Source organism: Podarcis raffonei, chromosome 1 (genome assembly GCF_027172205.1).
Source record: "Podarcis raffonei isolate rPodRaf1 chromosome 1, rPodRaf1.pri, whole genome shotgun sequence".
In the NCBI taxonomy this organism is placed as follows: domain Eukaryota; kingdom Metazoa; phylum Chordata; class Lepidosauria; order Squamata; family Lacertidae; genus Podarcis; species Podarcis raffonei.
The window spans coordinates 83,729,092-83,756,336 of NC_070602.1; the positions used below are offsets into that span (position 1 = coordinate 83,729,092).

Below are 27,245 nucleotides of genomic sequence, written 5' to 3' on the forward strand. Positions count from 1 at the left end.
GAAGACTTAATGAAGAAGCCATGATCCCTTCAAGAGAAGAGGTAGGCAGGGCTGAGTTTTGCACCAAAGAAACTCAAATTCAGAGTCCAGAAAGCTGGATTGTGAACACTCTTGTAGTGTATTGCTCAAATCAATGCGTCTAACACCTCCAGCTGTAATTTATGCCACTTTCAGGCATCAGAGGGAGGAACACGTGCTGCTAAAGCTTTAAATTCACTTGATGTCCTGAAATTCTCTTAGTATCCCTCTGCCTTAAGAAATATCACCAAGCATTGCCCAGCCATTTTACACCTATCCTTGCAGCCTTCACGTGTGCACCCAATACCAAATTCTAAAGCTTTTCTGTGTTTGCATGGAATCAAAGCACATAACACACAATCCTACTAGCAATTTTGCAAGCTACTGGCAATTTTCATTCAGCAGTTTAAACACACTTTAATTCTCCCAAAGTACCAGTTTGGCCCACAAAGCTGCTTTTATACATGTGCTTAGGATGGTTGCAAAGTTGTGTTTTTTTAGCAGGGCCTGGCCTGGCTTGGCAGCTCAAGGTACAGGTGTGCCAAAGAAAAAGAGAAATGTCAGTGGAATGTACCAGCCTCCCAAAGGCTGAAAATGGAAGCCAGGAGGAGGGGAAAGGAGCCGGGAGAGGAAGAGAGCAGAAAGAGGAGCCGGGAGCAAACAAAGGAAAAATACCTTCCAATATGTTGTTCCCGCCTTCCTCCAGTGGCGATACAACTTAACAGTTATCTATATTCATCCCAAGATTAAGAGACAAATAGCAGCGGCTTGTAAAGTAAATTATAATTTCCAGCCGTTATATCTCCAAGCAATATCACCCTGCCCCATGCTATCTACATGTTGTGGGGAGGTTTGAAGCATGTTTGATCACATATAGGTTGTCTTGGTGAGAGCTGCCGCCCTGGGTATTCAGGGTTCCAGTTGAGAGGAACAGCCTGTGACCATTCAACAAGCTTCCTTCCCTGCTTCAGACTTTCCCTCCATGCAAGGGGACAACCACAGGGCAAGCACACAGCCTCACTCTCACCGCACATGGTTACTTGCATGGAGCTAAAATCTCAAGCCCTGTTGCTGAGGCTACCATGGTACTCATTAAGGATAACAGTGGTTCTACAGGTTATGTATTAGTCTGCTCTGCTTACGAAAGGCTAGGATTGTTTACCTCTTTGACGCCGTAATTCCTCCAAGAGTTCAGTTTACATATAGTTTCCAGGAAGGGTTCAATATCAGGGCTGCTTAGCTTCAACAGAAGTGTTGTGCGGCTTTAAGACACTGGTTAGAAGTAAGCGCTAATAAGCATGTCTTGAGAAAGCATTGCAAACTGTACAGTCCCGAAAGGAAAATGTTGTGATTTCCTTCCCAAACATGCAGATGAGCACCAAAGGGCCCTCCTAGCAGAAATACAAATTAAAACCTTAAATACAATTGCATCAAAAAGTTTTATGAATGGTCACAACTGGACAGATAATAAGAAAGGAATTAGTTTATGTTTAATAAAACGCACAAACATTATTACATTGTCAGTCCTGCCACTAGGCAGGCTAGTACCAATATGCAAGGGAAGGGAAGAATTTTGCACAGAATCTTGCCAGTGGCCTCTTTTTTGCTTGATGCAGAGTGAGACCTTCAACACCACTTTATATAATGGAAAAGAACTTAACACAAGGGGGGTATCCAAGACAGCACCCCTGGGATGTGCTCCAGCAGCCGACACACAACTAATACAGTGTTGATGTGCACACTATTGACTCAGAATATGCTTACATTTTAAAGCCAGAGTCCCATGTCTTGGTTAGCAGTACTTGGAATAGCTTCGGGGAGTATAAATGGACAGAATATATTGCCTGTAAGGGTATGGGATCAGGGCACCAACTCTGGCTAGGCCAGTAATCAGCCTATTAGGAAGCTGGTCCCACCCCCCCCAAGATACTTAGCATAGTGCAAATGAAACAACAGAACTGGTTTGCCAGATGCTTAAGATACTAACATGCTGCATTGTTTCAGAACCAAAACTGCTCCTGCTTGCAAGGTGAGAGAGCGTCCCACGCAAATGAGCAGCCAGCATGTCTAACCGTATGCCACCACACAGCCAATCTGCTACTAGGTCCTGAAAACTGATCAGGTTTTGGTATGGCTAGCAGAACTCTCTCAAAAGATGCACACACAAAAGTTGAGCCCAGTTTGAAAATAATCAAAAAGTTAGCTCCAGGGCCAGGGCCCCCCACAATGGCCAAGACGACTTGCAGTGCCATGCGTTGAACGGCAGGACAAGGCACTGCACAGTGTCTACCCGGGCAGCAGCCCCTCTCAGTTAGCAACAGGCTCCTCCTTTGTACTTGGAACAGGCTTCTTCAGGAAGTGCATCACGGCTTGCACCACTTTGTCAGGGGAGATGTTGTACACAGGGTGCGTAGGCTGCTGTTGGAGGGAAGGAAACAAACAGGAATTAAAGGTGAAACTCTGTCTACTCTCACCAGTTCCATAGCAAGAGAAGCCAAGTCTGTCAACTTAGGTAAGTTAATGAAAGCAAGTTATTTAAGGATATATTTCATGGCACTATGTATGGAGCTACAGGAGTCTGAAGCCCAGCATCCTGACCACCAAAAGAAGTTTTTATCAGCTCCGCTGTAGCTTTTGAGAGTTTACTAGACGTTATCCACATATTTTCAGCTTTGAAGGGGTCATTATCCTTGAGCAGTTGCCAAGGCCTCAGCACCAACCCCGGGCTCTTTCCCATTGTGCCACCACTTGCTTGCCAGCCCAGCTGCCTCTCAAGTGGGCAAGCAGCAACAGCAGCAGCAAGGGACCACAAAAACCCTGGCTCCCTGCCCTCCACTCTAGCTGGAGGTAAGGATTGTTCCTTATCACTGCCTGCCTACCAGCTGTTGCAGTGACACAACAAAGGAAAGGGGTGGTTCCACAGAAAGGGCATCTTGCCAAGCCCCGCCTCCCAAACCTGGAGCTGGCCTTCTTCAAGCCTCTCTGAGGAGACATTCACTGCAGCAGCAGCAGCATCATAGCAGCACTGGGGCAATCTCACAAGAAAATGCTTCTCTTCGAAATGATCCCAGTGCAAGAGGGACATGTCCCCATGAGAGGAATAAGGAATGCACAATGAGAAGCAAAGTTCATAGTTGAAGGCTGTAATCATACTTGACGCATACCACACAGCAGGAGAATCTGGCTTGGGAGGGAGGGTCATAGAAGAGAACGGGAAGGCTATGCCTGTTGAAAGCTCACAGACCAAAGGAAATCATATCTGGAGCTCACAATGCCTACGCAGAAAGACACAAGAGCCTCAGCAAGCACCCCTCTTTCATTATACTTCCTATTCTACCTTATACACATTGCTCTCTATCCCAAACCTCACTCCTTCCTCCTAACCCGTCAAGCCCTGTTATCTCAAACCCTATGAAATTAAGCATCCATAGCCCCCATGCAACTTGCAACAACAACAAACTATTTGGTGTGGCAAGTGCGCTGCTCAAATCCACCACCCACACACCCTGTAAACACCATTTCTGGTCCTGCCTGATTATTATTATTTATTGAATTTATATACTGCCCTATACCCGGAGGTCTCAGGGTGGTTCACAATCTAACTGCTGTGTGGTATCCTTTTCTGCCTTTGGCTATGGAGCAGGGGCTGTCACAGAGAGGGAAGGTTTATGCCAAATTTCTGGCACACTTTCCTGATGAGAAGAGTTAAAATATAAAGGAAACCCGAAACTACCACACACCAAATCTGAGATGTTTCTACCCTAATCTTTAAGAAGCAGGCCTATGAAGGTGCAGAGGCAACAGGATCTTGAGGCCTGTTGGCTGTGGAATGTCACCACCTGCCTTCCTCAGTAGCAAGGGCAGCCCTGTCCGAAGACCTTTTTAACATGGCTGTGAAAAGGGAAGGGAGGGGATTCAGAGTCCCTGCCCTATCTCACTAGCCAGAGTGTCTGAAAGCAGCCTTCATGCCAAGGCATGGCGCCAATGAAGGCTGCCATTACCAGTGCACAGTGAGATGGCAAAAAAGTGAAATCAATTCACCGCTGTAACACACTTGTTCTAAACTAACTTGTTCTGCATCACTAACTGCAGAACTAACTTGTTCTGCACCACTTGGACTAAGATGCAGATCAGAACATAGTTATCCTTTGGATTCAGCAGTTCTCCCAGTTTTGTTATGCACGTCTCTGCTTAATAAGAAATATAAAAGCATTTGTGTTTTAGGAGAAAATTGTTCAAAGGTGTGCATTTTGAGAGAAAATATGGTCAGAAATAACAAATTTTGTGGCAATTTCCATATTTAAATATGTAGATAAATGCAATTTTCATTAGATTTCCTTAAAAAAAAATTGATGAAATATGGGAAATGTGATAGAACAGACTTGGGATGGATCGGAGTGGCACCTTCCTGGTCTGTGTCACATTCACTTGGGTTCATTCCTAAGACACACACAAAACACATGCACACACACAGCCACATTCTGGCACAGCTTACCAGGCGGTTCTCTGGCACTCCTAGCACTACTTCATGGAGAAGGTCCCCGCTGCCAAAATGCTGTGCTATCGACAGCCCACTGAGACAATAGCAGGTATGGTAAAAATCCCGGAACCTGGCGGTAGAAACATACACAAGGTTGAGGTGAGTGAGAAACTGGAAGCCCAACTGTTCCACTTAGCCACCCTCTGGGGCAAAATCTCCATTTGTTTCAGTGCAGGGTACGCAAAGCCCCAAGTTGGGTGCCAGATTAGTTTCCCGTAGTCGTCTTCTTTGTGATATTCTTTCACCTTATAGTACAGTGGTACTTTGTTCCTGAACGGCTTGGCTCCCAAACAAATTGGCTCCCAAACGCCGCAAACCTGGAAGTAAGTGTTCCGGCGTGTGAACTTTTTTTGGAAGCCGAACATCCATTTCAGCTGTCGGCATTGTTTCCGGGGCCAATCAGCCAATCAGAAGCCGCTCCTTGGTTTGCGAATGTTTTGGAAGTCGAAAGGACTTCCAGAACAGATTGAGTTTGGGAACCAAGGTACCCCTGTACTTCTGTTGTTTAAAAAACTGCTTGTAAATTTAATCCCAGTCATGGGTATTCCTTCTGTATGCTTGAGCCACAAGTTGAAATTTTCTCAGTTGGGGTGACCAACACTCACTTGCCCGGCTTGTCCAAGAGGCCCCCTGCAGGGCACTGGCAGCATAGTAGGATGTACTCTTGAAGCGCTTCCTGGTCAAACATCCAGTGTGTCATACTGAGGGCAGAGTCACCTAAAAGGAACAAAAACCCCAGTAAGAAGCTAACACTTCCACTGGAGAAAGAGCAGGCCAATAGGAAGACACCAAAAGGAAGACTGCACTCCCTCCCTCCCTCACTTCTTCCGCTTCGCAAGGGCGGAGCTATGGCCACCCACTTCCGGGCCTTGTCCTCACAGAAGCCTCCCATTTTTGCTATCGGGCAGTCATTTCCTTGTTCCTTAATCTAATGAAAGCAAGGACAGCAAGCAGATAACAAGCAGCAGCTTGTGCAGGGGATGGGACAAGGAAAGGTGGAAGGGAAGCATGCAAGGAGCATGTGCTGACAGAGTTCATCTGAGGCAGTTAACCTAATAATAGAAATTCACTGCATCCTGCGAATAGAACTCTCCTCTCTGCGTGTTGAAACTGTCTCCTACATCGGTGCAAAATGGTTCATCTGGCTAGTATTCCATCTCTGAGGTCCGACAGAAGGCTGCAGAGTGTGCTTTCATTTTGCTTTTAAAAGCAACATAACCCCTGCTCCCTGCTATTGTCACTTTTAAACCGTTGCCAACTCCTACAGTGTTAGCACAACAGGGATATTTAGGTACATGCTGGGCTGGTATGCCAAAGGAACCGGTAACCCTGTGCAGATATGCTTATAAACAAACCATCATGCCCCACATCGCTTCAGATTGGTCCTCTGACACTGGCCACATCCAGAGATTTCAGGAAGTTTTAAAATCACAGAGCATCAAGCTAGCACTGTATGTTCAATAAGCGAGGAAAGCGTTGGAGATTTCCTTGTATGTATGGATGCCATGACTATACTGCTTAGTAACTAACCACAGCCCTATTTTTCCATAGATGAGTAGGTCCTTTTAAAATTAAATTATACCCTGATACATCTGTAAGCAGAGAGTTCTGTGGAGCAACTGTGCATTATAATATATATATTATATATTATGTGTTATGTGTTGTTATGTGTTATATATCTTACCTATTATATTGCCCTCTTGCATCTAGTGGAGAGAGAGGCAAGAAAGGAGGGCATCCACCCCTTTTGCTCATAAATCACCCTCCCAGGAACCCCCCTCCCCAAAAAAACCCACCCCAGTTTAGGGTGATGGTTGTGCATTAAAGTGCAGCTATTGCTTGGGTCCCTTTTTCCTCTCAGAGTGTGACTGTCACATCAGCTGCCCATCAGCTTCGCAAAATCTCTGCAAGGGCAGCAGTTAAGTGAAGGGGAGTTGGAAAGTTTGGCTGTGAAAGTGCAGGGAGGTAAGCATGGAAAAAGCAGGTGAATGAGGGACATTGGGGGGGGAGTGGAGGGCAAATACTGAGGAAGAATGGCGCTGGCACTCTTTGATACAATGACATTTTTCATGGGTCCCCCAACAGCTTTGTTATTTTCAATCCTATGACATGTTGATGCCGGTTCTACTGTAACATTGAAAGAAAGGTGTGTTGTTTTTTTTAGTTTCCACAAGGACAGAGAATACAAATGCTGCAGTGAAGCACATCTTGTGTCCTCATGTCTTTTGCTCACACTAGGCTCCTCAAACGAAACACTCCACATCTAGTTTGGGGGTGAGAGGAAGCAAGTGAGAGGGGCAGCATACCTGGGGAATGGTGGACAAGCTTGCAGTGCTCAGACTCACCTTTGGCATGCAGGGCTCGATGTAAGAGAGGCAGCAAGCCAGCCTGCCAGAATGAGTAGCAGCCATCTACCAGCTTGTTACAACGGCCCTGAAACCCTCCTTCAAAACGCATCTGGCGGCTTGTAACCCAGTGCTAGCAGGAAGAGAAAGCAAACATCACTATTGCTCAGTGCAGCCACAGGGCCTGCTACACCCAGCGGGTATATCAATGGAGGGAGCCACAGACAACTGCAGTCCCCTAGCACAGTCTGAGGGCACACACCCGTCCCCCTGTCCCCTTCATGCTCCATGTGCTTCCTGCAGCAAAATCTAACATACCCAGGTTGCCACGGAAAATAGGAAGGGGTTTTTGATAATTAAACTAAACGAGGAAACAAGCAACGAAGCAAACCAATAAAACTGGAAATGAAAAATTACTGCATGGTGGTGAACATCAAGAGATCATGTTTCTATCTTATGAATGGCCCTGAGATCCTGCCATTTCAGGTTTGAATCAAATTATTTCTTTATTTCCCGGTGCTGCACGTATGCACGGTTACATGCCAGCTAATCATGCATCAGTGGGGGGTGCCCGTGTTTAAACACAGTTACAGACAAAATGGGGTTTCACGATATTATGAAATAATGTTAGAAATGGTACATGTTTCCTTTTAATCAATTAATTCAGAGCGCAAGGGAATGATTATGAATACAGTGGTACCTTGGGTTAAGTACTTAATTCATTCCGGAGGTCCGTTCTTAACCTGAAACTGTTCTTAACCTGAAGCACCACTTTAGCTAATGGGGCCTCCTGCTGCTGCCGCACCACCAGAGCACGATTTCTGTTCTCATCCTGAAGCAAAGTTCTTAACCTGAGGTACTATTTCTGGGTTAGCGGAGTCTGTAACCTGAAGCGTATGTAACCCGAGGTACCACTGTATGTACTGTGAATGTACAGACAGACACTTTTAAGGAGGGCATAAGAATGGAAGGGGCAGGGCAAAAGGAGAATCCCAATCCCAGATACTGAAATTCAGTGGGATCCTATGTTTTGGCATTGTGATGGCTATGACAGTGCCTTCTGCACTGATAAGGCTCCATTTAGAGTGCCTCTTCCACAAAGGAAAAGGGTTCCTTCGTTTGTAGAAGAGGCGGCAAGGGATTTTCACTGGTTACTCTGTGCCACCCGCAGTTCTGCTCTGAAGGGTCCCCTGACGCTCTGGAGCAGCTTTACGGGGAATGCTAAAACTCACTTCTCCACCCATGAACAGTGGTCTGCTCATGGGAGCTCTGGATCTGAGCCATAGTGAATGTTGAAACAGCAGCACAGAGAGAATTAGAACCAGGCTGGCAAATGGTTACTTACCAATAAGCTTTTCAGATTCAAGACGTGCTCACTTTTCAGAATGACCAGTGCTGCCAGTCCACAGAAAGTGTACCCTCCGTGGGCCTCCATGCCAGGGACGCCACCGATCCCACCCTCCCAGTTCTGACATCTAATTCAAAAAGCAAAACACAAAAACAGGAAGAAGAAAAAAACAGGATATGTTTTCTTGTCCGCAATACAACAATTATCTTCCTGCTCGTTCTCTAGACTCCTGCTGCTGGGCAGGTAACTACACTCAAACTTGGCAACCAAAGAAGCACTGGGTGTCCAAGGCCAAACAAGAGCTAAGTGTTTTCCTACCTTGCTATCCAGTCTGCTGTCCCTTCAAAGAGAGTTGGTGTGATGATGTTGGTAAGCGAGGCCACTGATGCAGCACAATACGCACTCCTGAGATTTAAATATGAGACTATTTAACTTCTACACATGGCTGAAGAATGATGCAAGCCGAGCTACTGCTGTCAGGGAGACACCAGTCATATTAAACTGCACAATCCACCCACAAAGAGAGTACTTGGAAGTTACCGTATTTTTCGCCCTATAGGGCGCACCGGCCCATAGGGCACACTTATTTTTGAGGGGGGGAATAAAGGGGGGGAATAAAGGGGGGGAAATTATTTTTCCCCCAAGCCCCAAAGAGCAAAGAAGCCATGACAGCGAGCGGGATGGATCCTGCTAGCTGTCCTGGCTTTGTTTTTAGCCTTGGGGCTGGGGGTCCGGGAGCGAAGGCGAGGTTGCGGAGCTTGCAGGGCTGGGGCGAGGGAAGCCCGAGCTTCCCCCGACCCCAGCCCCCAGAACAGGCTGCTATCCGCAAGCCTTGGGAGCCCGGCGGGAACTCCCGTGGGCTCTCCAGGCTTGGGGATATCTGCCTGAAGCCCGGGGCGCACTGCCCAGCCCGAGCTTTCCCCAACCCCAGCCCCCAGAACAGGCTGCGATCTGCAAGCCTAGGGAGCCCGGCGAGAACTCCCGCCGGGCTCTCCAGGCTTGCAGATATCTGCCTGAAGCCTGGGGCGCGCCCCGCTGCGTTCCCCGGGGTTCGGGCTGCAGGCTGCTGTCCGCAAGCCTTGGGAGCCCGGCAGGAACTCCCGTCGGGCTCCCAAGGCTTGCGGATAGCTTCCTGAAGCCTGGAGAGCGAGAGGGGTCGGTGCGCACCTGCATTCGCCCCATAGGACACACACACATTTCCCCGTCATTTTTGGAGGGGAAAAAGTGCGTCCTATAGGGCAAAAAATATGGTAAGCCATTGTATACTCCAGACTTGGTTTTAATATCTGAGCAACCCTGAGAAGGCATTTGCTCAATGTACTCAATCAGCTTGTTGGTGAGGGTGGGAGGCGAGGGAGGGAGAGAAAGAGAGAGAGAGAGACCATGTTTTGTTTGTTTTAAAATAAAATTACTCTGGATGAGGCTATTAGAATGGAAGCTACACCAGGAGCTAAATTCAGAAGAGTTTACCCCAGTGCATCCATTTCTTTCCTTCCTTGATGCGCCAAGGGACCGGTATCCTAGATTTATATTAGTAGCCACGCAAAGATACTGAGCAGATTTCAATATTGTTAATTAAGACAGAAAAAGCCTTGCTCACAACATTATTCATTGAAATCCCAGGGGAAGAAAAATAAAGGTTACATTCTTCCCTGAAAGAAGAGCCAGAGCTTCATTTAAAATGGTTTGTCACAGCAAGCCACTGTACAAGTTGAAATTTTTTTTCTTCTTCAGCTTTAGAATCTGCTGCATCAAAATAAACTCTGGCCATGTCTGCCATTCTTTCCACATGCAAGCACTTCTCTTGAACTGCAGCCAAGGACTGCCTTTTCCTGCCCCCTAGAGGGACAAGCCAGGAATATTTAACATCACTTACAGCTGAAAGAAGCAAATAATGGCTCCCATAATCTTCCTAACATTAGAAGCCAGGTTCTTATTCCTCCACTGAAGTTTAGCTACACTATTACAAAACAGGATTAATGCTTGCTGTGCTAAGACAAAACTCTCTACGAACACCATTGCTACAAAACTTTCATCAGAACCCAAAGCTGCTGCTGAGCATCGCATGAAAGAAATACTTGAAACATTTCCAACACACCTGACATCCACCTCTCCCCCTATGTGCATGATGAAGGAGCCATCAGGCTGCTTCAGGGAATACAAATAGTCCAGAAGCTTCTCTCTGAAAAAACAATAGAGAACATTAATCACTATTAAGAGGGGGGAAACAACTGAGATGCTGGAAGAGTCAACCCACATGAGTGAAAATGCGCTTCAGGATCATTTTCAGTTCTTCGCTGGCTGAGGAACCCCTCCAACATGTCATGATATCCTATGGCAACCCAGCCCCCTCTCCCTACCAATAAGAGCCCCCCGCCAACTTTCCCTCCAAAAAGGCAGGTTCCACAACTTCTTCTGACTTTGTCCCCACCACGGTGTTTTCATGTTAAGGTAAAACCTGCTACTCCATTGCCCTGCTGTACAAGCCTAAATAAAAGAAATACATCATCTCACACAACCTGCCTGTTTGGACCCACAGCTCCCAGAGAGAGACTGATTTTGACCATTTCACCACTGGTGTCACATGATGCACTATGGGACTAGATCAGGCTGTGTGTGACTTGTGGTCACTCCCACTCTTTGAGTGGGGACGCCTGGCTGGTGCAGGATGGGAAAGTGATGTGCCTCACGTGTACGTTGGAATGCCTAGCAATGAAAGTGGACTCCAAAGGTTCCGCAGAACCCTGGTTAAAAATATGAACCCGGACTAACCACCTAGATTCATTTTTTCTAAATATGGAGCTAACCCTTCTGTAGCCCTGGAGTGCAAGAGAGGCCTAAGCACCAAGAAGAGCTTTGCTCTCCTTGATTCCAAGCAAAGGAAGCTACCAACAAGTGGACGGGAGGCAGTGTGGTGGATGTAGACACCAAGCAGCACATTGTGGCAAAGGCTGTGTTGGGAAAGGGCCACCAGCCCAGCTTACCAGCTAACCTTTCTTCTTTAGCAAGTAGGAAGGCTGAAGAGGGGGACTGTACTGGCAGACATTGGTCAAGAATGCTTCAGGCTTCACCTAATATCTTGGATCTGAGCAGAGGGGAGGGGGTCCCTCCTACGATTTTACCTGTTGATAACACTGTATGCCTCTTCAGTCCCAATAATGCAGAGAGCATTGACGGCTGCGTACGTTGGAGCAAGATGTGGGTACTGGTTTGGTCCCCCTCCAAAGCCTCCGCTGGGGCTCTGACAGCGGCTCAGGAACTGGCACACACTAAGCACAGAGGAAAGACCAAGGACAAGCTTAGTTTTTATAAGTAAGAAGCATTTAAACACAAAACAAGCAGCACTGGGCCTTCCCGGGCTAAGAAATAAGGACTGCACCTCTTATACTAGCAGCAGTGTTTGACCGCGCCAGTGGCACTACAGTCCATTGCCACATTGCGCAGAAGGAAGGGGGAAATTGAAGCAAATGTACAACTCGGACACTAAATGAATTGGGTTGGATCTGGAGAAGCTGGACTCCAGTCAAATAATGAGGCTCTCGCACTTCCCTTGGCAGCCGTGTCCACATACATCCCCCAACACACCAGAAGTTACACCCAATAATCACAAATGGGATGAGGTACAGGAGAACTGCAGCGGGAGAGGAAAATATCAGCAGAAAGCGAGGAAGGCCTTGCACTCAAACGAAGGATCCCCTGGACTCTATGGAAGGTTCTCTCTCACCAGAGCCATCTAGCTGAATCTCAACAGCAGAACAAGCATTCTCCTCCGTTTTTGCCATGCTATTCCATTGTTTGTTATTGTTTTAATCCCAATATACACAAAGGTCTGTTGCAGGCGCCCTTTCCCAGGCTCTCCCCCTGATCTATTTTGGGACAGAAGCTGTGTACATGGAAGGTCTTTGCGATCAAAGAAGGGTTTGTCTCTTCCCACCCTTAAAATATTGATTTGGGGCATCATTTTAATGACCTCCTGTAATTTACATTTTACTTATTAAGAAACAAGAAACACTGAGAACAACCCCCCCCACACACAACAAGTCTTTTAATTTAAGATCAATGTACACACAATATATGTGTATATGGAAATGTTTGCAATGCAACTGCAGTAGTCACACATTGAAATGCAACACATCCAGCCCCAGACCAAGGGGGGGCAGGCCACACAAAGTGCAAATCTACTCATCTACAACAAATCTTGTTGTAGGTGGCAACAACACTGCAAAGCAGCATCCAGAGTGCCTTCTGGACATGCTGGTTAAAGGAACGAAACTCCTTTCCCTAATGGTTATATTTCGCAGCAACAGTAGCTCCCGGATACGGATCTGAACTTTTGAAACATCAATCAGGATAATTTAATGTATAACCAAGTTATACAGAACACATTGTATGTTCCTAAAGTAACAAAGCGACTTGAAATCTGTAAAGGGTGTTAAAAAGTATTACAAATATTACAATTTCCCCCCCAAAAAAAATTTTTTTTTCACAAAAACAAGGTTCTTTTCAACATTTCCCAAAATTTTGCAACTCAAATTCTGCTCAACCCAATTCTTCCTGGGTGAAAGCAACTCAAGCTTACTAATTTTCCCTCTTTCTCCTTACAAATTGCAAAACTTCTCTTCTTTGAAAAACAATTTGCAACCCATACTTCTTTCAAATGCAAAAAAAACTTCTCTCTCCTAACCACCACAACCCTTTCTGCAGACACAGATTTTCAAACCCTACAGGGAATGGGTTTCTTTCTCCTAGTGGCTGAAGCTGATCTCTTACCACCACCATCTTTGCTGATCACAAGATGCACCAAAAGCTTCTACTGGAGGAAAAAGCTATTGAGAGGTCATTGTTGGAGCAAAGACAATGCACTGTTGTATTTCAAAAAATGCTCTTATGCATCATGCAGGGACATTGGGAGGTTAGCCCAGAGAGGCACACACTGTGCAAAGATAAGGAAAACTTCTGGAAGTTAATTTCTCCTATAATTTATAAGCCAAAGTTGAGCAGAAAGTTTTTCAGGTTATATTTAGTCCTTATTTCTCTAAATTTTGAGTTCTGAATTTACCTCCAAATGTCTAGAAAGGCAACTTTGCTAAATAGCTTGCTAACAAAAGAGAAACTCTGAAAACACATAATTCAAAGCTCTGCCCAAAGATCATCTTTGGTTTCTGAGACATCAACAGAAGCCGCCTGCATAATTTCTGAGCTTCTCAACAACGACTCACAGCAGTTATGTAATGACAATGCTCGGAATAAATGGCAAAGTGTTTTGCAGGAACGGAAGTGAAATATAAAACAAATCTTACTCTGAAGTTACAGATTCTGGGATGGGTTCCTCAAGGAGTTCAAGGCTGTGCAAGATCCAGTAGCACAACCATGGGCGGCTGGCATCTAGACACTTGGAAGAGAAAACGACAGCTGTTAAAATCCATGACTGACACAGCTGCATTTGTTACACCCCAACAAAAGGAGGGCAAAGAAGGCGAATCAGAACTGGAAAGTAAGAGGTTTAGAAGGATAAAGGACACCAATTTATGAGGGGAATTTACATACCTCTTTAAGAATAGCTTCATTATTCGCACAATCCCAAGCTAACATGAGAACCTCTTTTTATTAATCACCAAATGGACAGAGCAAAAGACACGGGTAACAAATATTTAGCTTTCAACCCCAGAGGAGCCAGCACTACAACTGAAGTGGCTCCTAGATAATGGATTTAGCAAGGTCAACGGGAACACAGCCAGTGTTTCTATGGCCTACAAAAGTGCCCCTCAGTGAGACAGGAAAAGGAAGTCCCTTGATACCTCAGATTCCAGAGAAAAGTTAAAGAAACCTCAGCTGTAGAAAAAGCAAGGAGGATAATGAGCCATAATCATGTTAAACCACCATCAAATATTCTTCCACTAACAGAATATAAGCAGGAAGGAAACAGTACAAACTCCTTCAGCCAGAAGGGATTACCTCATAAGCATCTGTCAGTTGTCTCAGCCCTCTCTTCAGGTAGTGGAAGTGTTTCTCTCGCTGCAAAACAAACCTGAAGGATAGACCAAAAGACATACAAATGATCAGAGAGTCATAAAGCCACGTAAGTGCTCTACAGCCATGTGTGTTTGTTTAACCCTCCTTTAAAACCATCCAGGATAGTGGGCATCTCATCTGAAGTCCATATGGTAATAGTGCAGAGAGAGACAGGAGGGAAACAGTGCAGATGGGATTGACAGAGGAAGTATTCTTAAATTATTCCTAGAAGGGACTTCCGGGTTAGCGCCATCGGCTAATGGCGGATTCCCTCCGAGCTCCGGAGGGAATCGGCTCCGCAGGATCCGGGTCTTGCCGCTGCGGCGACGCGGGGACCCTCAGAAATCACAGGCGCTGAAGCCTGTGAACCTGGTGACTCGGCGGGCACCATTTGCGCCCCCCGACCCGCGAAGGAGCCTTTTTAAAGGCTTTGGAACGGGGGACGGGGTGAGCGGCGCGGTGCTGAGAGTCGACTGCTTCTCCTGCGGAGTGAAGCCGCATGCCATGGTCGGAGAGCGCTGACTTCTTGTTGTGAACAATTGGACTCTAAAAGCAACAACCCGTGAGTAATACGGAAATTGGATTTGTAAAGAAAAATTTTTTTTTGAATTAGGCACGATCGGGGAAGGCGCAAACAGGAAGTCCGTCTCCCCGTCTTATAAATAATCTAAAGCAAGGACTAGCTAACTAAGGTCGAGAGAATTTCTTCTTCTTTATTGGGTAAAAGACATTAATTTCACGATTTGGCAGTATACGTAATTTCACTGGAGGATAAGAGCTAATTTTGAGAGCTGAAGTGCCACCCCCCCCCGGACCCGGGAGTGATCCGTGAGAGAGCCTGTTGAGGAGATATAGAAGAGTTTGACAGCTGTCAAATTAGCTGTCAAGAAGGAAAAAGAGAACTTTGTTTCTGCTATCTCTGCTGGATATATTTGCTACAATTTGGTTACATTTTGTTGAAAACAAGGAAGAACTGATACAAACTAACTTGATTATTGGATTTGAACTGGAAGGAAGATAAAGTAACCAAAATCCTTCTAGAGGGGATTTTGGGACATTACAAGAATGGCTGAAGGAGGAAAAATTCAAGCTAAATTGGACAGAGTGTTTCTTCTCTTGGGAAAGTTACAAGGCCAAATTGATGTTTTGGCTACAAATGTTGCAACTCTGGACTTAACAGTAAACAAATCCATTGAATTTGATAAGGACTTGACTCATGAAGTCCATGCAGTTGGACAAGAAGAGAAACTTGAAAGATTTGAGAGTGTGGAGAAAGAGATATATGTTGTTTCTGAGGAAAAGGAAGGAGGAGATGTAATGTTGCAGATGACAAAGGAGAGCCAGAGGCCTGACACGATGGCTACAAAGGAAAATAAGTACTGGATGATGAAAATCTGTTTTGAATTGAAGATTGAAGAATGGAGAGATCTCCTTATGTGGAGATCTGAAGACCTACGGATTACAAATTTGATTAAGGTGAAAGTTGGAGCTTTTGGGACATTTGGACTTAAAAGGCGTAAGAAACAAGATTCAGACTCCACTTTTAAGTATGGAGGTCTGACTGGAAGAAATATGGACCCTATTGGGACAGAGCTTCTCCGAGATCTGGTGTTTAATATTAAGGACTACCAAAAAAACCGGCAGAGAGGAATTGAGAGAGAATTAAGAGCCTGGGACGTGAGGTCTCCAGGCTGATAGTAGACTAAGACTGATGGACATTTGTTGGGGATTGAAACCGGGAAAGGGGGGGGTTGGGAATCCAAAGGGTGCAGAATAATAATCTGTTTTTTTTATTTTGTTTTGTTACTAGTATGAAAATTGGGGAATTCGTGGAAGGGAATTTGGGTCGACTTTAGAAAAAAGTTTTAAGAATGAGCACTGATGTTTAAATACTGATGTTTATAAGTTAAAATTGGTTTGTTTGTTTTTTAAATGAATTAAATATAAAAAGGTCAAAAATTGGGGACAAGAACTTGTTGAATTAACAATTTGAATTGGAATATAAGAAGGGGAGGTGTGGGGAAGTCAGGGAAATATGTTATTGAAAATAAGGATTATAAACTTTATGTGTTTTTAACTTTTTTGTTTTTTCTTTTTGAATTTTTAATGTATAAAGGTGGAAAAACTCAATAAATATCTTTAAAAAAAATAAAAATAAATTATTCCTAGAAGAATGATACCTGTAGAGTAAAGGCCCCCAGGAAGAGCTGACAAAGATGGGAGCAGAGAGGACCAGGGAGAACACGCAAGACATTTGAGCAAAGATGAGAAGAGAGAGGAAGCCACTGTTCATAATTTTATAAACCTGTGATCATGTCCCTCGAGGCATCTTTTTCAAAATTAAAGGCCAAACTAGAAGTGACATCATTCACACAACAGCAATTGTGTGGTTTTTATTTATTTTTTATTAGGTAAACAGCAGGAGCAAGGAGCCAATTTGGACTGGACCCCTGGCAAGGGGATCAGGCCCCTGCATCTGCTGTGGGTAGGGTTGCCATATGTCTGGAAAACTTTTTTGTTATATGCCAAAAAAAGCTCAACTTTGGGCAAAACTAAAAAAAAAAAGCTCAACAACTTTTCTGTCTGGATTTTGAAATATGGCAACCCTATCCATATTTGGAAGAACCCTATTGGAAGAAAAGCTCCCATTGGTGCCAGTCGAGGCTTTCCTTCCAATGCTAACCAGCAGGCATGGGGGCCAGCTCAGCACTATCCATTTTGTGATGGAATGACCAGAACCATCTAAAGTGTTGTAAACATGAGTGTACCACAACTCTGTATAGAGGCATTGCTTGAATCCTAAGAGAAAGGAAGGCAGTTCACAAGAAAGTAATCTAGTACTTCCTCACTATTGCAGCTACCTGCACATACACCCCATTCCCCAAAAGCCTCTCCAGAAAGTTGAGGGCTCTCCTGAACAATGTGGGATGGGGTATATAAATCAGCAGTCAAACAAGAATATGGAGTGAGTAGAAATTGCATGGATACCATAACTTACTGCGCGTCATGATGATTTGTCTTATAAGCATCAAAGACCTCTTGGACTATATCTTCTACTTTTGTCTGCAACAAGTTAAAGAGACAAAGAAGAGGTACAATAACTATGGGTGGGGAGGATGCAGAGAACACTATATACTAGCATTTACTATTACTATTATTATTAAAATAATTTCTACACCATTTTTTTCAAAGGTCTCAAAGCAATTTACTATGTAAATTAACATGCGAGACAAAACATTTAAAAATATCAAAATAAAACATTGGAGATGGACCCATTTAATGCAGCATATGTAACAGGAAAGCAAAATATTTTCTTAAACATAAAAACGTAACAGGTAAAAAATCAGAATGCAAGAACCCCTCTGCACTCAGAAGACAGCACTATTAAGAAAGAACCATCACAGCACAAATGGAGCAATATGGCATGGCATGCCAAGAAGAAAAGTGTCTACGGCAGCTGTGAGAAATTGTTAAAAGGGTGTCAGAGTTCAAGAGGGCTGCTGCTGTTCCAGTTTAAAAACAACAACACAGAGGCTCGTAAAAGAAGTGGATGGTAACAAATAACAAGCTATAGCTCCTTTAGTATATCACATTACACAATTGCTGCCCATGAGGAAAGGCCACAGAAGAAAGGCAGAATGTCCCAAGTTCAATCCCTGGCATCTTCTAGTCCAAAATTAAGATGGGCAGCACTGCGATAGATGGGTCAGTGGTTTGACCTGGTCTAAGGTAACTTCCTATGTGCCTGTGGTTCAGTGATGCAGCACACCATCAAAAAGGCTCTTCTGCTCCCAGGACATCCCACCCATGTAGCACTGTACAGTATGCACAACCGAGGCTGATCCTTTGGGGGGGGGGAGAGTTGACCACAAGCACTTTCCAAGAATCACTGAGGGTTTTAGCACCTGTAAGAGCACATAGCTAGAATCAAGACACATAATGAAGACCTCCACCCATCTCCTCAGTGAAACGTACCATCAAACAGAATGCATGGGAGCAAAATCAATAGTTGGTATGATAGGAAACATTAGATTAGATCACATATATATTTAGGCAGCAGAGGACACAACACTTGCAAAATCTTGTTGTGAGGCACTCCATTTGGATAGAACGGAGTCATTTTTAGCACATTGTTCCATCTATATATGTATGGAGAAAGAGAGAGTAACTGGCAACAGTGAGGGGAGGGTGTTTCGCCATGGAATGAGAAACTTGCAGGCTAATAACTTACTGCTGCCATGCTAATATATATTAAGCTAAGCTCTGGCTTAGTTTTCCCGCTACTTTTGCCATAACTGTCTGCCAACACAGTGACATCATGAATTGATATATTATTTGTGAGACACCACCACTTCAGTAAGGAGCATCTTAAAGGTGATGGGACTTTATGCTGACAAGGCAAGGACTTCTTCCACCTGCCTTGCGCCACCCTCCAACCCTCAGAGCCCTAAAAGCCTTCAGAATGCAGTTGCTGCCACGGGCATGATGTGTATGCGTCTTCTGATGAGTGGAAGTCTGAGTCATGGGGATAGAGATAGAGTGTGTGTGAATTCAACAGTGCTTAGTTTTGTTTTTTGTTGTTAGTTTGTTAATGTTCACATTGAGTTGTGGATTGTGAGTGCTGCAATGCTTTGTGAATCTTATAATATAACTTTTCTTGTGGTTGTGCTGTTTAGCCTATTTTTTAAGTCGCTTTGTTAATAGTGTTTCATACAAGGTGGTTGTTTTACTGATGATTTGTTAAATTATTTTGTATGATTTATGTTGTAATTGGGATGTTTTACTATGCTATTACAGTGGTACCTCAGTTTTCGAATGTAATCTGTTCTGGAAGACTGTTCAAGTTCTGAAACGTTCGAAAACCGAGGATGCAACAGCTGACAGCTAGGCCTCAGGCTCTTGCACTCAGCAGAAGCCGCATGGCATGTTCGACTTCTGAGGCGTGTTCGAAAACCGAAGCAATTACTTCAAGGTTTATGGCATTTGTAAACCGAAATGTTCGTCAACGGAGACGTTCAAAAACCGAGGTACCACTGTATTTGTAAGCCGCTTTGTGATTTGTATGAGTGAAAAGAGGCATAGAAATATAATAAATGAATTGCTTAATAAAAGACGGACAATGGGGAAGAAGTGCAAGAAGGAGAGAAGCATGGCAGCAGGGTATTTAAACACAACCACAGGGTTCCAGATTTCTCCCTCTTCTCTTAAGAGGCTGCTGCTCCTCCAGCTCCCAACAAAAGAAAGGGAAGGGCTATGAAGCATGCATGGGGGAGTGGAAGTCATTGGAAACCAGGCTCACTGAGAGAGGCGGAGGGGAAATAGCAAGGGGAGACAGAGAAGAAGAAGCTCAACGCATCATAAGGTTGGGTGTAATAGGTGAGGAAAGGTTCTAGGAACTAGGAGTTGCAGAATCAGTGCAAGGTGTGTGCATGAACGCGCTTAGTTTTAATAATTTGCCTATAGCATCAAAGCAGCCAGGCTAAGCTGGCACTAAATGCTCAGCAACAGAACAGGGAAATCTGTGAGGTCTCTGACCAGCTCATGCTGTATTCCTACTCAATGGCTACATGAACAAAGAAATCCACATTGGCATTCACATCCTTATTCCACAGCTCACCTTAATTGGGGCCACAAAGCCTCAATTGACACTTTCCTGCTCTTTTGCCCTGGTATCTAATGTTTTCTCACTGTCTCAGATTTGAAAAGTGCTGCCTTCTCCATTAAAGGTCAGATTCTAGGGAGAGATAATAAGCAGCAATCACCCCTCAGAGATGTCTCGGGCCTCCAGCAAGGAAGAAAGTCCAACTAGTAATCATGTTTACTGGATGACTGTAATTTCAGCTGCTTTGGTCTGAACAGTGGAAAGCGGCAAGTGCAACTAAAATCAGAAGCAGGCCACAAAATCCAAGACTACATCCACACAATACGTTTAAAGCAAATGACATCTCCGCAAAGAATCCTAGGAACTCTGATTTACCTCTCATGGAGCTACAATTCACAGCACTTTTAACTACAGTTCACAGGATTATTTGGAGGAACTCATGTGCCTTAAATGTATGGTCTGAACGCAGCCTAGTATAGCACATCAAATGCATTCAGTTTCTAATACAAAGAACTATTTTGCCAGCCACATATGCTTTGACTTTAGCAAATTTCTTTCCAGAACCTTAGGAAAGGCAGTTGGCTTCCCCTCAATTTCAGAGCTTCTCTCAAGGATTGAGTACTATTTGGAAGGGAAGGGGTCAAATGAACTAAGCAACTGAGTAACTTTACATAAGTTCCTTTGGCTCAGCTTTGGAGCTATAGAAACCATGACCATCAAGAAAAAGATGGTCAAACACTATCGGTTAAGCAAGATTTATAAATAATCATAATTTGTTCATTGTCCCGCCAGTTGAACTTCAAAGAATGAAGTATTTCCATGACTAACAGGACTTAATTAAAACCAGTAGAAGGATAATTTAAGTCCTATAAACTCTAGGATAGTCATTTACATGATTTAACTGGAAATGATTTACTGCATAATTCTTTTACACAACCAAGCAAACCAAAGGAAAATCATAACTATTAGTGCTCTTCTCAGCCGTGTCTATCCAACACTACTTATCCATTTATGCTCTGATTTTACACAAGTAAGTTTGTTAAATCTCTGTCTTCTATAGCCTGTCTTCCTGAGCCAAAGAACTCAATTCTTATGAAGGGGCATACCTGGTCACGCCCATCCAACTTTTGGACAATTAAAAAACCAGTGGTATTATGTCAGAAATATGAATGACAGGCTTTAGCCTAATGAAGTTAACAGAACAAGTGGTTTGAGACTTGCAGCTTTGGAATACTTTTAATTGTCCTGTCTACCAGTGGACTTGGTGAATATTGTGAGCTGAATACTACATAAAATATATGCAACAAGGTGGTGTACAGCATAAGAACATAAAAATCTACTGGATTACTACCATTTTGCCATCTATATTTCTGAGGGAAATTATATGCAGGTCTTACCACACAATCACCATAGGAAGCAGGTCTAGCAATACCTATCACATTTTCCACTTAGAAATATGGGTCACCTTACACAAAGTCAGATGGCTGTCCAACCAGCATTGAAGAACAGTCAGCCCTTAGGGCAGGAAGAGGTCTTTCCTCTCACTGATTAATTCCAGAAACTGAGAAGAACTTGTATATGTCATGGATATGCCCTACTAACTAAAGCTCAACCCCCCTTTATCCCCTCCTGGTCAATAATTAAGATGTCTTCCACAGAGAACAAACCACAGGATATAATCACTGAATTACAGAGACCTTTCAGCAGGTAACTTGAATGCTTAAAATATATCAGTAAATTGCTCCACACATTTTACTAACACAACAAAATTGTGATGTGATTGAAAGGATGCCTTTGATTGATTCCACAGGGGTAGCCATGTTTGTTTGTTGGTGAATCAGCTATGTCTGTTGCTTGCCCTTTCTTAAACACAGTTCCTCAATACAATACTACAGCAGCAACATACATACAACAAAACTGCTGAATGTTCCACTATATATTGAGAAAGATGTAGCCTTACATTTAGTTCAGTGTTTAAAAAAACACACACACCATATTATATAATGGAGGACGTGGGGCTAGCATGCTTTGAACTGTTATCCTATGGAGCCTTGTAACTTGTTGATCACCAAAGAGTCCTTTTCTCAGAGTCCTGATAGTTTATTGCAGCCCTTCTGCCCCCAACCTCTGAATTCCAAGCCTATGTCCTTGCTCCTCCGTGAGTTCAAGCCTCTTCACCTCTTGTTGTTCATGAGCACTCAAAACATGTACATCAGGATGATGCCTTCCCATTATCTGCTGTTTTAGAAGCATCATCCTCCACAGTATGACACTGACTTTTCAAAGGTCACGTAGTTCCAAGGCTACCTTCCCCCTGAACATTGCAAACAATGCTCCGTAATCAAACCTGAAGCCAGGCGAGTCAGGAACTGCTTACCATGCAAATTTCAAACAGGTTTTATAAAGGCATAAAGTTACTAAGCATCACAGTAATTAGGCACTGGCAGGAATAAATGTTTAATCACTAAGGCTTATAATATTGATGTTGTATAAAATACCCACTTCTCTTTTCCTCAAAAATACTTATGCCTGAATTGTTAAAGGAATAGATAGAAAAGCTTGGGAAGAACTAACATTCTAGCCCTTTTATCTCCAAAGATGTTAAAGCTTTGCCTGGTTCCAAATGTATCAGTCCTCACAACTTTTTTGTTTAAGGTTATGGAAGCAATGTCCTCCTACACAGCTTGATGTTCCAGTACTTAAATTTAGAAATTCAGTGTTCTTCACTACCAATGAATTTCTAAATTTAAGTACTGGAACACCAAACTGTGTAGGAGGACACATCATTGTCACTGTGCACCTCTCAATTCAGTCTCTGACCTTACGTAGGAAAGAACCACAAAGGGATTCTAGTTGTGATTACTTGATCTGTCTGCACGATTGGGGAACCTGATAAAAGTGTCCATGACAGAATTGGGTAAGAAGGGTGGTGAGAGATAGCAGCTAGTGGAAAGGGAACTGGTGTGGGATGCAACCCCTTATCATTTGAACCCAGCACTCTTTATAACCATTGTTACCTTGCTTGTATTTTTTAAAAAATAGGTACAGTAATATATTTTTCTAAGACCACTTCTGTTACCATACAAAGAGGCAGACTTGAAAGTTGCAGGGATACAGTAAACTCTGGATATGAATAGGATGTGTGCCTATTATAACCACAAATAGGTGTGAGCTGGAAGTGGGGAAGTTTGGCTGATGGAGATGGGGAAACACCACTATTAAAACCACTCTGAATCTCCATTTGTCCCAATCTACAGATTCCCCAAAGGTAGGGTGAGTTTTGAAGTGGGGTCGAAATTCACAAACTGCGAGGAACACCAGCAGCACACCCCCGTTTTTCTCCTGTTTCCCCACAAACAGTTACTCTCTAACAAGGTTTCAAACAACAAAAGAGGAGGTGCAAAGCGGTTCTCCAACGTGTGCAGACAAGGAACTCCATCGTGTGTGATGGGAAGCAGACAAATGGCAAAAAACAGAAGCGTCTTAAGCATATTAATGAATCAGCTTCCATGGGCAATGGACTACCTGAAATGGACTTAAGGCGGCACATGGAGAAGTAGAGGCTAAACCAAATCTAACAAGATAATATACCTCAAAAAAGCCCCACCCCGCAACCCTGGAGATTCTCACTGTGCTGAACACAATGGATCTACAGGGCGGCCACCGGGGCATCGTTCTCTCTCCGCCCGTGCAGAGAAGCAAACCGGACCCCTGAAGCCACACGCCCGCGAAGTGTACCCTGGGAGTTGTAGTCCCTCTCCCTGGAAAGAGGGGGCGGCTCCCAGCCCCACCTGCTCAGCTGAAGTGAGGGTCCGAACTCCGTCGTCCTCCAGCCTCTCCCGGCCCGCTTCCGTGCTGCCCCGCCGGTAGCGTCTCCTGTCGGCGACGGGCTGGGTAGAAGCGGCGGCCGCCATGATCCCACAGAGCCGCTCAGCCCGCGCGACTGAGGCTGGCAGCCCGAGAGGCAGTGTGCTCAAGCCCGGCTACGGCGGCTCGCTGAAGGCAAGAAAGGTCCGAGCGCGCTGCTCTAGTACTATATACTGTAGCAGCTTCGCCCAAACGCGCTGGGAAGCGCCGGCGGCAACGTCGGTAACTCACTGCCGCCCCCACGTGGTGCCTATTTTAACCCGCCAGTTTCGGCTCTCATAATGTGCCTCAGATGCGGCAAGCGACTGCTAGACGCTGTGATCCCAGGCGGGAATCCTCTCTCTCTCTGACGCAATGCGCCCTGCTTAAGGGCTGGAGGAAGCACAAGAGGGATCCCTCAAACCAGTTTAACTACAGGCACTAGAGCTGTCCGTGCGGCATGAAAAGGGAGTTCCCCTCCCTCTTCACAGACCTGTTTATTTAAAGGGGAAGTGGGTTCCCAAGTTACTTGCCCTGCTTTTTAGCCCGCTTTTGCTTGCGTTAGCGAGTGAGTGAGCTGAGCAGACAACAGCTCCTGGAAATCTCTAGGCAGGCTGCTTGTTGTAAGGCAATTCTCCCTTTCCAGCGTCGACAGGTGGTGTGTGGGAAGAGTTGCTCTCCAGTGACTGCAGATGGAAAACTGAACTCCTACTTACCATGACTGTGCTTTGTTCCCAGTCTCCTTGCCGGTTTAAGAGTGCTGCATTGCTCGCGACTTCAGTAGGCCTAGGGAACTTGTGGTCTCCTAGTTTTTTGCACTCCTGTTATCCACTACCGCTGGGCACGCTGGCTGGGGCTGATGGGGAATAGGAGCCTAACAATATCTGGTCACAGGTTACCCCATCCTTGCTGTAGTGGCTTCAAAAGTATACTTTATTATGTTTCCCTTCTCTACCTCCCTCCCTCCCTCCCTCTCTCTCTCTCTCTCTCTCTCACACACACACACACACACACACACACAGGTTCTATTCAGATTTGAGCAATGCAGAGATCAGCAGGTAATAATAATAATAATAATAATAATAATAATAATAATAATAATAATAATAATAAAAAATAATAATTTTTTATACCCCACCCATCTGGCAGGGTTTCCCCAGCCACTCTGGACAGCTCAGTATTAGTTGTGGATCCAGCTAGAGTGCTAAATACCGGTAATCCCTTTTCAGGGGTGAAACTAGGCTCATTTTCACCCAGATCAAAGACCCAGTTTGGCATACACACATCTGATGTGCATTTGTGTACACACATCACAAGCTGGGAGCCTCAATGGTGCCCCTCTGGAGGTTTCACCTGGGACAAAAAACCTGGCTAACCCCACCCCACCCCCAGCTATGGCTCTGCCCTTTTTATGCCTATCTTGCATTTCCAGTATTTAAAACTAGCTATGATCATTCAGATGTAAGGAGGAGGGGAGATTTTGCTCAACAAAGGGGAATTATTGTGCGCTTGGAGAGAAATTGATTGATAACAACTGAGGCAGACAAAAGGAGTAGGGTTCCAACCTGGGTTCATTGGAGTGGAGCCTAGGGCCCTGAGTGGTTCTCTTTCTTCAGGCTAGTTCTTGGTTTCTTTTTGTGTGTGCCCCCCACCCCACCCCAAATACGCATTGTGTGTGGGCTGACATTCATCTCTCTCGTTTAAGAAAATCTGCCTCCAATTTCTCCTCTCCTGAAACTGAAGGGACTGAAGTTTTTGTATTTCTCAACATGAGCAGGCCAGCTTGTGTGATAGCATTAGTTTTAAAATAGCTGCATTTTCCTTTTTCTATGAACAGGCAATCTTTACAACCACAGTGCCTCATCTGCCCTAATGAACCAGTCTTCATGGGATGCGCATAAAGGTGTTCGTGTGAGACACCAAATCAAGCTCTCAGTTCAGAAAACCTGGGAGGAGAACCTATGCAGAAACAAAGAGGTGGAGAAATTTAAAAATTGCTTCAAAATAAGTTTAACCCAGCTTCTCCAAGATTCAGAAGGAAACTGCAACTTAGGGTAACGCTTACATGTATCTCATGAAGTGTTCTCTAGTGAACAGTAATTTTTTTTCTTAAAAAATGCTTTAGGGGTACTCTCCTTTTCCTACTCATATTGAAATACTGCCCTTCAATGAGGTCAAACTTAGATTCACAAAATGTTTAGGGGTATGCATACCCCTGCGTCCCTCCAGGAAGCACTGCTAGTGACTATTCCACGAAAGCTTGTGTCATAATGCAAATGTGAGTCTTTAAGGTGCCACAAGGCTCTTGGCTGTTATTGAAGAAGATGCTAAAGACCACAGACATGGTTGCTGCAAAACAAAGAAAGAGGGCTATTTGATTATCCCCCTCAGAACAATTTGAAGCCTTCTGCAGAACTGTAGTCCAACAGGCAGAGCAAATAGCTGCAGACATGTGAGAAACTGATTGATGTACAAGGATTTCAAGGCAGAATAGTAGAAATGGAAAAGCAGGTGGTGCATTTTAATCAACATATTTACTTCCTCTTTTAATGTTTGAATTAGTGTGTTTTTTAAATATACAACACAAACTACTACAACAAAATCCCTAATCCAGCCCTCCCCACATATGACTGATTAATGGTATTAGAGTGCGAATTATCTTTTCAATGTAACATATAAGCACAGTCCAGGAAAATCTTATGGTGTTCAAGTTTGTTCATACAGATGGTGAGGAGTACACTTAAGATACATTAAATCATGAAGATCATATTTAAATCAACTTTTTTGTTTATCTTCTACCCAACTATAAATTGTTTGTCATTAAATTCCTCCAATAAAACGCTGTGTTGAGGATGAAATAGCCGTATTATTTATTAGACACATGTTGTTTAAGTGTTGCTGTCTGCATAAAAAGTAGGTAGACATTTTAGTCTCCTGTACTTGCTCAAGCCATATTTACAACAAAAATACAAATCAATATTTTAATTTCCTTTAGATGTGCAGACCTCTACCATGTTGTAATAAACCCAATAGTACAGGAAATTATTCACAGAGACAACAGCTCCCAAAAGAAGCACGGGCATAATCTAGAGTTGTAATGAGCTAACTGTCACAGAATGGGACACAGGAAGTACAATTCAATCAATAGGAAGTAGTGTAGTAGTGGTCACAACTGGACCAAATATTCTCTTGAAAGGCTCAGAGGATAAATCCATAGACCTGCAATCCAAAACGATCTTATGTGTTGTGGATCCAAATTGCTGAGCAAGTTAAAGGTGTCTATATTCAGGCTGCTGTCATGAAATTCAAGAAAAACAAAAGAGGTTTTGTTCTGTTTATGAAGCTTTTGCTCCACAGTTCAAAGCAGGGGTGGGAAACATTTTCTGGCTGGCGGGCCAGATTCTTATCTTCCCACTCCTGGAGGGCCAAATTTGACAGGTGGGTGGGGCCACCTACCTGTCAGTGACCTCTGCACTTTGGAGCAGCAGGGCAGGAGGAAATTCTAAACTTTATTGGAAAGTGTAGACTAAGGTA

General features: G+C 44.2%; 1 protein-coding gene across 3 annotated transcripts; it reads right to left on the reverse strand.

Moving 5' to 3' along the window:
• Positions 1-1,486: 1,486 nt before the first annotated feature.
• Positions 1,487-23,869, reverse strand: FNTB (farnesyltransferase, CAAX box, beta). 3 transcript variants are annotated; one of them, XM_053400205.1, is made up of 12 exons: positions 23,657-23,869; positions 17,262-17,326; positions 14,207-14,279; positions 13,552-13,643; positions 11,374-11,520; positions 10,350-10,433; positions 8,570-8,656; positions 8,249-8,378; positions 6,904-7,036; positions 5,164-5,275; positions 4,514-4,628; positions 1,487-2,436 (listed from the first exon to the last, which is right to left on the reverse strand). In XM_053400205.1, exons 1-12 carry the CDS (start codon positions 23,777-23,779, stop codon positions 2,326-2,328), a joined length of 1,272 nt encoding a protein of 423 aa, XP_053256180.1. In that variant the 5' UTR covers positions 23,780-23,869; the 3' UTR covers positions 1,487-2,325. The 3 variants fall into 3 exon arrangements, with proteins under 3 accessions (XP_053256180.1, XP_053256170.1, XP_053256187.1); XM_053400195.1 differs by lacking the exon at positions 23,657-23,869 and adding an exon at positions 23,391-23,552; XM_053400212.1 differs by lacking the exons at positions 8,570-8,656; positions 23,657-23,869 and adding an exon at positions 23,391-23,552.
• Positions 23,870-27,245: the final 3,376 nt, after the last annotated feature.

Coding starts and splice junctions, on each gene's coding strand:
- FNTB (XM_053400195.1), bottom strand. CDS start 23,537: ATGCCCCGGTGGCCGCCCTGTAGATCCATTGTGTTCAGCACAGTGAGA. Junction 17,327..23,390: donor CCGCCTTAAGTCCATTTCAG/GTAGTCCATTGC, acceptor AACTTGTTGCAG/ACAAAAGTAGAAGATATAGT. Junction 11,521..13,551: donor CCAGAATCTGTAACTTCAGA/GTAAGATTTGTT, acceptor CTCTGTGCTTAG/TGTGTGCCAGTTCCTGAGCC.